This window comes from Rhinopithecus bieti, unplaced genomic scaffold (assembly GCF_001698545.2).
Source record: "Rhinopithecus bieti isolate Rb0 unplaced genomic scaffold, ASM169854v2 scaffold_17936, whole genome shotgun sequence".
Classification (NCBI taxonomy): domain Eukaryota; kingdom Metazoa; phylum Chordata; class Mammalia; order Primates; family Cercopithecidae; genus Rhinopithecus; species Rhinopithecus bieti.
This window is the reverse complement of record NW_016808913.1, coordinates 93,225-105,863: the sequence shown is the minus strand read 5'-3', so window position 1 is coordinate 105,863 and position 12,639 is coordinate 93,225. Positions and strand designations below refer to the sequence as shown.

At 34.8% G+C, this 12,639-nt stretch overlaps 1 protein-coding gene across 1 annotated transcript in view; it reads right to left on the bottom strand.

Annotated features, from left to right (window-relative positions):
- SLC9C1 (solute carrier family 9 member C1) overlaps positions 1-12,639 on the bottom strand; it is a 138,676-nt gene that overhangs the window by 68,452 nt on the left and 57,585 nt on the right. Inside the window, 2 exon segments of the mRNA XM_017887792.1 lie at positions 1,200-1,297; positions 10,304-10,429. Of these exon segments, the coding sequence (XP_017743281.1) occupies positions 1,200-1,297; positions 10,304-10,429 (224 nt within the window).

Sequence of the window (12,639 nt, the reverse complement as noted above, 5' to 3'; positions counted from 1 at the left end):
AAAAAAAAAAAAAAAAAAAAACTTCCACTGTACAATGTGCACCCTTCTTCTTTAAAATATGCATGGTATTGTTTTGAATTGATCACATTTGCCCAGCCCTCTCTTTCAACTCCCGCAACTTTACTAGGTCACCTAAAGCATTGGAAGGACCTGGATCAAAAGGACAAATGGAGACCCTGGTACCACAGATGAAAATATTCAAGCATTATAAATCAAGGAAACAAAATTTAAAATAAGATATATTTCATCTTCCTATCATGACACATACAATGTCATAATGATTTGTATGACTAGGTTTAAGATGAAAACTCTTAGTTACTTTGAAAGTCTGTACTTGAAATGCAAATATGCCTTAATTTCTGGCTGCTTCTTTTCTAACATCTAACTTTATCCTTCAGTGTACCACAATGTTATACGTGTGACTTAACACAAGGTTGGCACAACCTTCAGGTTTAGGGGTATGCACACCAAAGACCTGGTTTGCTCATGGGATGATGGACCAGGAGTAGAGGCCCAAATAGACTCTGGAAATAAGCTTAGGATAATTTAAGCAGAGAATTTTGGTGTCTTCAGGACTGTTGTCTAGAATGAGAAGGTATGTCTGGGTGGACATTGATGCAATTGCATTGCAGTTTAACCCCTCTCTTTGCCCAATCATAGATCTAGCATTCCTCCACAGGGGATGATCTGAGGGTACTCCCCAAACTAATTTTGAGGAACTCAAGCTTATTTTGGAGACCTATATCTAAAGAAATCACTATAAGATTACAAATGTGTGCTGAGTATTAAGAGAAGATGTTGAAGTAACACCTATGTATTGGGGAAGATGTGGCTGGAGGGATTAAGGAAGGCTTCACCCTTACTTAGTCTGGCATTCAAACTGTCTAAAAGGAAGAGTTCTTTACCATAGCTTACCTTTTGGCAGCGGGAGGACAAAGAACCAAAGAAAGTTTCAGTCAGAAGGAACAGCTTGTTCAAAATCATGGAGGTATGAATGAATGTAGCAAATTTGGGAAACTGAAAATAGATAGTTTGGCCTGAGGGTTGGATACAGAGCAGGCAGCTCTTCTGTAATACTAGAGTATTAATGTTAATAGTAGAGGGAGCCAAGTTACCAGACAAAAACAAGAAAACTCACTTGGGTAATTGCCTAAATGCTGTGGCTTAGAATAGAAGCCATCTCTTGAGAACATACTTACTTTCCCTTCTTCTCACCAAAACTTCCTGCTGCACCTACCAACACCTGGACAGCACTCTGGGACAGAATCTCATTCTTGTATTGTCTCTGGTAGCTTGCCTAAAAGAAATATTAATTCAAGTCATTATATAGCATGAATAGCAATGACTACTTATTACAATCTTGATGGCAAAAAATGTGTGATAAAGAAGTAAAAACACACAATCTGGTATGTTTGTAAAAAGGATCTTTCTATGGAGTTCAGATTATAAGATTACTGGATAAGGTAGGTCTTGGCTTTGGGTGGAGCCACACTGGTTCTGAAGGAAACTAGAGCTCTTCTAGACATGGAATTAGGTTTTCAAAAAACAAATTGAACTTGTTGGCAAATGAGTTTGGGAACTGCTGCAAGCTATATCCACATCTCAGAAGTTAATAATGAATATTAAAGGCTCTGAGAAACCCTACAGTAAAAAAAAAATCCTACTATACATCTTTATTTAATTGAATTTTCTCAAATATTTCCTCAACAAGGCTCTGCTGCCTCATCTGTGATAAGAATTAAAATTATTATAGCTTTGTAACTTATATAATTATTTATAGAAAATTTTATAATTTATAAGGAATATTATAATAAGAGACTGCTACTGTTTGGCAGAATGCAGTCACTTCTTCATTCAATATATATGTAAAGAGCCTACTGAGCTTCAGGGACTATGTCTGATGATGTGGAAACCAGTATCTGACACTGTTCCTGGCATTCATGTGCTGAACACTATTGAGAATCACTGTGTAGACCAACTTCCTTAACTGAAATTTATTATATGACCAAAGATTTCTAGGTTCTGCAGCAGGGATTCTCTCTGCACGATCAGTTTTGAATATTAAACACTGCTTTGTTTTGGGCAAATACTAGAAAGAAACAGCAATGACATTTGAGGATGTGGGATGAAAAAACTTTTCCCATAATTACAGGAATTCAATAGAGTAGCACTCTTCTCCTTAAATATCATTAAAATATGTTTAAAACAATATTAAATCAAAATATTCTTAGTATCTTCAAGATAAGAATTGTAGTTTGTGAAAAAATGAGGAAGCTGAAGATTATATGGATTTCGTGAAAGCTTAGCAATACAAATACCAAAGCAATTAGATACCAGATGATGTTAATTGTTAAATTATCTTTCCCAATGGGAATGCAGAAACCAAATCAACAAATCAAGATAAGCATGAAAATATATCTAAAATTAAGAAGAACTCGGAAGATATTAAGTGAAATGAGGATCTAGAGAACGGAGCAGAGAAGTCCAATCTACTTTGAAAAGTGGGATTTCTTGATTAAGACATAACAATAGCACAAAATCAATGATCAAAATATAACAGTAGAACCCAAACATTTGAGGCAATAAATCAAAAAGTTACATGGAGTGTACATTGCAGAAAACATAGAATATCACAAGTGAAAAACTTATTCAGTCACCATAAGTTTCCCCTTTTATAGATCGGGAGAATAAAAACTAAATAGATAAGTCCTTAGTCACATATCATATTAATAATAAAAACAAGACTCAAAATGAAGTCTCCTTCATTTATTTTGTGGGTTCTTGAGCACCATATTTTCCTGAAATAAATTAAAATTGGGAAGTGACTAAAAGACATGGCCTCATAACATTTTTAAGTTACAAGGAAATAGAAATAATTCTACAGGTATCCAAACAAAAAAGAAAGCTGTATTTAATTTCATAAATATTAATTTATTAATTGCATAAAATCATCCCTTTGTCTTCATATAAATATATCATTACTTGGATAAAACTCCTATTTTTCTATCTGAAACATCTTTAAATATTTACTGATCAATTTTTTTTCTATAAAATTACACTAGAGACACTAGCCAAACCATTGAAAAATACATTTCAAAGATATTCTCAACTGGGAATATTATTGGAAATAATCAGTGAAAATTATAATATCAATATATAAAAGAATGAAATATGTAATAAAACATATCTACAAATGGCTTCTTGTTTATAAGAATAATAAGCATAATCGTTAAAACAAAACTTAAAGTATAAAAGTGAAAAGAGGGGAAGTACTCTAGGAGACTAAGGCAGGAGGATTCTTTGAGCTCAGAAATTTCAGACCAGTCTGAGCAACACAGAGAAACATTTTCTCAAAAAATAGAAGAGGAGCACAAAGAAGTTTCAGAACATTGAACTAAATTCATGTTCCAGCCATGGGTACAAGGCCTAGTAAGCAATTTTTTTTCTTTTTTAAATGAACGTAGAGGTAGATTGAGAAAAGGGAAATGAAAACATGTGGCTACTCTAAAAATACATCTAAAAGTACACCTATAGTTAACATTTTAGTTAGAAAGTTAGAGAGTATTATTGATGTTTATATAATTTTGCAAGGCAAAATTAGATACTTTTTGAAGTTAGTTTATCAGACAGAAATAAACAAAAAATGATATCTATCTCAAAGAAAGAAACAAAGAAAGGAAAGCAGGCAGGCAAAGGAAAAGAAAAAGACAAAGAAAAAAAGGAAATTAAACAGCAACAGAGGAGTGAAAGAAGAGAAGAATTGAGATATCAAAATAGAAGAGCTATTAGATCCTATAATAAACCTAGAATACTCCAAAGACGTTCAGATTAATTAATTGAGTGAATATTAATTGAGCGCCTACTAGGTACTACACATTGTGGGATTCACTGAAGACATTCAGATGAATAAATCACAGTCTTTAGCCTAAAAAATATTACCTAGGTTTACTAGATTTGCCTACAAGGAAAATTAACTACACTAAAAAGCAAAATTTCAAGGATAGCAGCATATGAGCTGAGCTGCTGGCTAACCAGCCCCTTGCTTCCCCAGAGTGAAGATCAGCCTGGAACACTGCCCTCAAGGGAGTAGCACCTGAGAAGAGATGCTGACTGACCAGTCCCTGCACTTCCCCCAGATCACAGATGATCCTGGTTCTCTACCCATGGTAGCATAGCCAGCTCCCTCATTCACAAGGGAGCAGACCCCACATAGTTATACCAGCCACACAAACTTCTGCAGCCTAAGCAACTGAGGCACTCACAGGCATCAATGACATTGACTGTAACTGAAGAAACTGTATTGAGGCTATGCTATTGTATCCACCCAGTATAAACTAATGCACCCTACCCAACTGATACCTTGGGACATATCTGCAGGTGAGTCTTTTCCCATGAAAGCCACTATACAAAATTGAAAGAGGCAAGTGTTTCACGAGATCTAAAGACATCAATGCAAGGACACAAAAAACATGAAAGAGCAAGAAAATATTTCACTGTTAAAGGAACACAATAGTTCACCAACAACTGGTCCCAAATAAATGGAAATGTAGAAACTCCCTAAAAAGGAATTTACAATAATGATATTAAGCAAACTCAGCAGACACAATAAAATCAGAAAAGCAATTCATTATGTGAATGAGAAATTCAACAAAAAGATAGATATTATAAAAAAAAATAACCGAACAGAAACATTGGAGCTAATTCAACGAACGAAAAAAAAAAAAACAATTGAGAGCTTTGATAACAAACTAGATCAAACAGAAAGAAAAAAATCTGTAAACTCGAAGCCAGATATTTTCAAATAGCCATGTCAGACAAAAGAGAAAGAACAAAGAGAAAAAGAGAAAGATACATAGATAAGAAAGAAAGAAAAGAAAAAAGAGAGAGAGAGAAAGAAAGAAAAGAAAGAGAAAGAAAGAAAGAAAGAAAGAAAGAAAGAAAGAAAGAAAGAAAGAAAGAAAGAGCGAGCCAAAGAACCCAAGAGAGCTCATGGGACCTATGGGACATCATTACACAAACACATGTTATCATTACGGGAATCTAAGAAGAAGAGGTGGGAAAAGGCATAGAAAATATATTTAATAAAGTAATAACAGAAAACTTCCAAGTTTTTGAAAAGATATAGATATCTAGATCCAGGAAGGTCAAATATCCCCCAAAAGTTTCAGCCTAAAAAATTATTCTCTGAGGCACATTATAGTCAAACTGTCAAAAGTCAAAGACAAAGAGAGAATTTTAATAGAAAAAGTGTCAAGTCACATATGAAGGAATCTCCATTAGAATATCAGCATATTTCTCAGCAGAAAGTTTATAGGTCAGAAGAGAATAATAAGATAATATGGTTGAAGTGATGAAAGACCAAAAAAAGAAAAACTTTCAACCAAGAATACTATATCCAGAAAAGCTATCCTTCAGAAATCAAGTGTTTCCCTGACAAATAAAACCTGAGAGAATTCACCATCACTAGACTGGACTCACAAGAAATGTTTAAAAGTCCAATATCTGGAAGCAAAAGAACTAAGATTGTAAAAACATGTAAAAGCCAATGATAGAGCAGATACACAAATCTTAAAGAAAAAGGAATCAAACCTTATTATTACAGAAAACACCAAACTTCAAAGATAAACAAATAAAAGAAATACACACCAACTCCCCCCCAAAAAATCAACTAATAAAATGACAAGAATAAGTCTTCACCTTTTAATAATAACCCTGTAAGTAAACTAATTAAAATTTCCATTTAAAAGATATAGACTGGCTGAATTGATTAAAAAAATAAGATCCAACTACACACTGAAGTGACACCCAACTAAGTCACTTCACCTGTAATGACACCCACAGACTGAAAGTGAAGGGGTGAAAAAAGATATTTCTGGCAAACAGAACCCAAAAATGATTAGGAGTAGTTATATAGCTATACTTATAACTGATAAAATAGACTTTAAGTAAAACACTGTAAGAGAGACAAAGAAGTTTACTATATAGTGATAAAGGGATCAAATCAGCAAGAGGACATACAAATACCAAAAACCAGAGCACTCAGATACATAAGGCAAAAATTATTGGATCTGAAGGGAGAGAAAGACTCCAGTACAATAATAGTTGGGTCTTTAAAATCCCACTCACAGCATTGGAAGGACTATCTAGACAGAAAATCAACGAAGAAACATTGGATTTAAACTGCACTATAGACAGAACATTTCATTCAAGAACAGCAGAATACATATTCTTCTCATCAGCACATAGATCATTCTCCAGGATAGAGCATATGGTAGGTCACACAACAAACCCCCCAAATTTTTAAAAAATTAAAATCATATCAAGTATCTTTTCTGACCACAGGGGAATAAAACTGGAAATTGGTAACAAGAGGAACATTGGAAACTGTACAACCACATGGAAATTAATCATGTTCCTCAACCACTGATAGATCAAGGAAAAAAATTAAGAAGGTAATTCTTTATTTTGAAACAAAAATAGAAACACAACATACCAAAACCTATGGGATATAGCAAAAGCTACACTAAGAGGGAAATTTATAGTAATAAACTTCTACATCAAAAAAATAGAGGGCCAGGTGTGGTGGCTCATGCCTGTAATCTCAGCACTTTGGGAGGCTGAGGTGTGCAGATCACTTGAGGTCAGGAGTTTGAGACTAGCCTGGCCAACATGGTGAAACCCCGTATCTACTAAAATTACAAAAGATAACCAGGTGTGGTGGCAAGCGCCTGTAATCACAGCTATTCAGGAGGCTCAGGTAGAACTGCTTGAATCCAGGAGGTGGATGTTGCAGTGAGCCAAGATTGTACCACTGCAATCCAGCCTGGGTGACAGAGTAAGACTCCATCCCCCCTCCCCCCTACACACTACACACTAAAAGTTCCAAAAACAACTTAATTATGCACCCCAAAGAACTAAAAAAGCAAGAACAAACCAAACCCCAAATTAGGTCAAGGAAAGAAGTAATAAAAATCAGAAGTAAAATAAGTGAAATTGACACCAAAAATAATATAAAAGATCCATAAAACCAAATGTTGTTTTTTAAATACGAAAAAATTAACAAACCACTAGACTAAGAAAATAAGGAGAGAAGATACAAGTAAATTAAATCAGAAGTGAAAAACTAGACACAACAACTGAGACCACAGAAATTCAAAGCATCATTACAGACTATTATGAACAACTATACTCCAACAAATTGGAAAACCTAGAGGGAATGGATAAATTCCTGGACACATAAACCTACTGAAATTGAGCCAGGAAGACATAGGAAGTCCGAATAGACCAATGAAGACTTATAAGATTGCAGCAGTAATATAAAATCTCCCAAGAAAAAAATATTTTTGAATGGGAAGAATTCTTCCAAACTCATTTTATGAGGCTAACATTACCCTAATACCAAAAGCAAAGAACACAACAAAAAAGAAAACTATAGGCTAATATCCCTGATGAACACAGATGCAAAAATCCTCAACAAAATACTAGCAAACAAAATCTAACAGCACATCAAAAATATTATACACTATGATCAAGTGGGATTTATCCCAGGAATGCAAGGATATTTAAACATACACAAATCAACACACATGAGACATCACATTAACAGAAAGACCAAAGCCATTTGATCATCTCAATAGACTCAAAAAACATTTCATAAAATTCAGTATTGTTTCATGATAAAAGCTCCCAACAAAGTAGATATACAAGGAATGTACCTAAATACAATAAAACCATATATGACAGATCCACAGCCAACATCATACTGAATGAGGGTAAGTTAAAATCTTATATTTAGGAAAGCTAAAGACTCCACAAAATAACTCCTAGAACTGATAAACCAATTTAATGAAGTTGCAGGATACAATATTAACAAACAAAATTAGTAGCATTTCTACAGACTAACAGCTAACTATGTGAAAAGAAATCAAAGCATACATCCCATTTATAATAGCTACCAAAAATACATGAGAATACATTTAACCATGAAAGTGAAAGACCTCTACAATGAAAACTACAAAAGACTGATGAAGGAATTGAAGAGAACACAAAAAATGGAAAGACATTCCATGTTCATATATTGGAAGAACAAATCTTGTTAAAATGACCATACTCCCTAAGAATCCTACGGATTCAATGCAATCCCTAGCAAAATACCAGTGATAGAGAAAACCTTCCTAAAATTTGTTTGGAACCTCAAAAGACCTCGAGTAGCCAAAGCAATTTTGAGTGCAAGGAACATAGCTGGAGACATTATAATACCTTACTTCAAAATATACTACAACCAACAAGCTATAGCAACCAACACAGTATGGTGCTTGCATAAAAACAGGCACACAGACCAATAGAACGTAATAGAAAACCCAGAAATATATTACCTATTTATAGCCAACTGATTTTCAACAAAGTCATGAGGAATGTACACTGGGGAAAGAAGAGTCTCTTCAATAAATAGTGTTGGGATTAATAGTCACATGCAGATGAATGAAACTAAACCCTTGTCTCTCCTTTATATGAAAATAAACTCAAAATGAATTAAAGACTTAAATGTAAGACTCACAACTATGAAATCACTAGAAGAAAACAGAGGAGAAACACTTCAGGTCATTGGACAGAGCAAGGATTCCATGGCTATAATCTCAAAAGCACAGGAAACAAAAGAAAAAATGGACACATGAGATTATATCAAACTAAAATACAACTGCACAGCAAAGGAAGCAATCAATAGAATAATGAGACAACCTGCAGAATGAAAAGAGATATTTGCAAAGTATTCTTCTACTAAGGCATTAATATCCAGAATAGGCAAAGAATTCAAACTACCCAACAGCACTAACCAACCAACCAACCAACAAATAGTACGATTTAAAAATGAACAAAGGATCTGAATAGACATTTCTCAAAGACACCCAAATGGTCGACAAGTACATACAAAATTTAACATCGCTACTCAATGGAAAATGAAAATCAAAACCATAATGAGATATTATCTTTTCCCGGGTAGAATACAATGTTTATATATGGGGAATGTTTATGGCAGCACAATTCACAATAGCCAAAATAAGCAATCAACCTAAGTGCCCATCAATAGATGAATGGATACAGAAAATGTAGTATATTTACACAACAGAATACTATTGAGCCACAAAAGTGAATAAAATGCTTTCATTTGTGGCAACGTGGATAAGACTAGAGGACATTATGTTAAGTGAAAGAAGTCAGGCACAGAAAAATAAATACTGCTTGTTCTCTCATATATGGAAACTATAAAAGTTGACCTCATAAAAGTAGAGTAGAATAGTGGCTCCAAGAGGCTGGGAAGGGTAGAGGGACAGGGGGCAACTAGCAGGAGTAGGTTGGTTAACAGATACAAACTTGCAGTTAGATAGGAGGAATAAATTCTAGTGTTCTACAGCACTGCAGGGTGATTACAGTAAACCATAATCTATTGTATTTTTTCATATAGTTAGAAGACAAGATTTTGAACATTCTCAACCTAAAGAAACAATAAAGGTTTGAAGTGATCTATATGCTTATTACCCTTATTTGATCATGACACATGTATACATGTATTGGAATTTTACACTGTGCCTCATAAATATGTATAATTATATGTCAATTAAAACAACAGCAATAAAAATTACCCTCTTGACCCTAAATTTACATTTCATATTGGAATAAAATATTAGTTTGAAAAGGTAAAACTTCCAACAGTTTGTATGCTGCTGTGTTACAGAATTTCTCTAATTTTTAGCCAAGATTTGAATGAAAACATAATACCCTCTTCTGTTAGTTATTAGAGGATTTGGCTCTATCATTACATGAAAAACTGGCTTGGATCCAGAGATGGGCAATGTCACAGAACTGATTGCATAACACATCTGAAGTTTAACCCCAGTTGCAATTTCTGCCATTGGGATCTGTGAAATTGCCATTTCTTCATAAATAAACCACTCTACTTAAGCTAATGTGAGTGAATTTCTTTTCTTCCTTCCTTCCTTCCTTCCTTCCTTCCTTCCTTCCTTCCTTCCTTCCTTTCTTCCTTTCTTTCTTTCTTTCTTTCTTTCTTTCTTTCTTTCTTTCTTTCTTTCTTTCTTTCTTTCTTTCTTTCTTTCTCTTTCTCTCTCTCTCTCTTTCTTTCTTTCATTTTATTTTTTGCAATCAAGCAGACTCCTAAGGCAATGTCAAACTTCCCTTTGCTTTTGTAAACAATCTATTAAGTGAGCATGATCAAGATGTCTTTATAAAGGAGGAATTTTCAATATAATTTTAGCCAAAATAATTTCAAAAGAGAATAACACAATACCATTTGTGCCGACAAGAGACGCCTGTTGGCCAGCTCCATTGCTTCAATGTTAAGGATCTCATCTATTTCCTTGTTACAGTGTGGACATTTTACCTTCTGCTGTTCTGTTGTTTCTTCTTGGTTCAACTAAATAAAACATAAATAAAAGAACAAAAAACACACGAATATTAACACATTGGTTAGCATAATCCACAAGCAGTTTTGTACCAGTTTGCTTTGAAAAATGGTAGCAAATCTACTCAACAGCAAAAACAAACAAACAAACAAACAAATAGTATGATTGGAAAATGAGCAAAGGATCTGAACAGACATTTCTCAAAGACACACAATGGTCAACAAGTACATTAAAAAATTTAACATCACTAGTCAATAGCGAAATGAAAATCAAAACCATCATGAGATATTATCTTTTCCCAGCTAGAATGCAATGTGAGTGAATTTCTTATAGAAATTAGACGTATATTTCTTACAGAAATAAATATAGAAAAATGTTCAGATCCTCATGATTTGCTTAGATGTCTAATCATTTGCTCAGTTATAGAAGGTAAAATAATTGTCAGTTTTGTGGGGGGGAGTTATATCATATCTTTACTTTTCATGGCATTATTAACAGTTTGAAAAGCTATCATATATATGATCATGCTTTACACTAGCAGTTTTCAAAGTGTGGTTTCCCAGCAGCATCAGAATCACCTGGGAATTGCTAGAAACGTGCATTCTCAGATCCCACCTTAGACCTACTGAATCATAATTGGAGGAGTGGGCAGCAATCTGTGTTTCTAAAACCCCATTTGAAAATTTTGCTGCAGCTAAAACTTGACAACCACTGCTTTAAAATGATCACTTAATGTAAAATAGAAAGTGAACACACATAAAGGAAATGGGAATATGAATAATTTACAGATGAGAAACTGAAGCTTAGAGAAAATTGATGATAGGCTCAAAATTACAAAGCTATTAAGTGAGAAAGGTAGGCTATAAAGTCAGATTTTCTGATTCCAAGGTCAGTGTTCTATCTTTAATACTATAATATCCCTCATGTTTGCATCACAGAAAGGAGAATGTAGTCATTTGATCCTCTGCCTCCTGAAACAGATCAAGTACCAGAGTGGTGGCCCCAACACTGGCTTCTGCTTTAGAATTAGCTGGGTAGTGGATTTAAAATATTCCTGGGGCCCTGCTCAGACCACCTGCATAAAAATCTTCAGAGAGCAGGTGAAAACGCTATCGTTATTTTGAATAAGCTTTCTAGATAATTCTGATGCAGATAAGTCAGCAAAAGTTCACAATCAGGTATTGGAAGCTACTACAGAAATCCTTGGGTATGACACGGTACTTGTTCCATCCAGAAATCCTGGCAGTATTTCTGCAGATACAATGGTTAGTTCTAAATTCCTATCTGGAGCTTTAAGCACTGTTTCAGTGGATATGAAATGGATTTTTTCAGAATTCTACTTCATAGAGACTAATTATCTCACCTAAGCACTCCTAGAACTCGGCCCCTCATGTTGTGTGATGCAAAGAAACAAAAACAAAAACATTGTAAAAACCATTGAAAATTGGACATGATGTAGGACATGGAAAAGTGCAGCAGCTCTGAGGACCCCAGGACAACTTTTACTATTTCCCTTGAGGGAAACCGTGACAGATTAGTGTGCTGAGTGTTCTTAAAAGAATAAGTCTGACTGCAGATATCTTAAAGCATATCTCAGAAGCAGAAGGTGACATCTCGCACAGCTATACTTGTGGTATTGGCTTTGAATTCTATTTTATATTAAAAATATTTTTAACCATAAATTAAGGTCTAGCAAATGCTTAGATATACAATAGCCTAAATAAATAAACAAAGGCCCCTGACCCCTCCCAATTTGGTCAAAAACTAGCCATTTTCTAAGGTTCACTTTCATACACACACACACACACATATATATAATTTTTCTTTTTAAGAAAGGGTTTCTCTCTGCTGGCCAGGCTGGAGTGCAGTGGCACAATCATGGTTCACCATAGCCTCAACCTCCCAGGCTTGAGTGATCCTCCCACCTCAGTCTCCCGGGTAGCGGGGACTACAGGTGCACACCACCACCCAATTAATTTTTGTATATTTTATAGAGACATGGTTTTGGCATGTTGCCAGGCTGGTCTCAAACTCCTTGGTTCAAGCAATCCACCTGCCTTGGCCTCCCAAAGTGTTAAGATTACAGGCATGAGCCACTGTGCTGACCTATGATGTCTTTTAAAAGGATCTCCGGCCGGGCGCGGTGGCTCAAGCCTGTAATCCCAGCACTTTGGGAGGCCGAGACGGGTGAATCACGAGGTCAGGAGATCGAGACCATCCT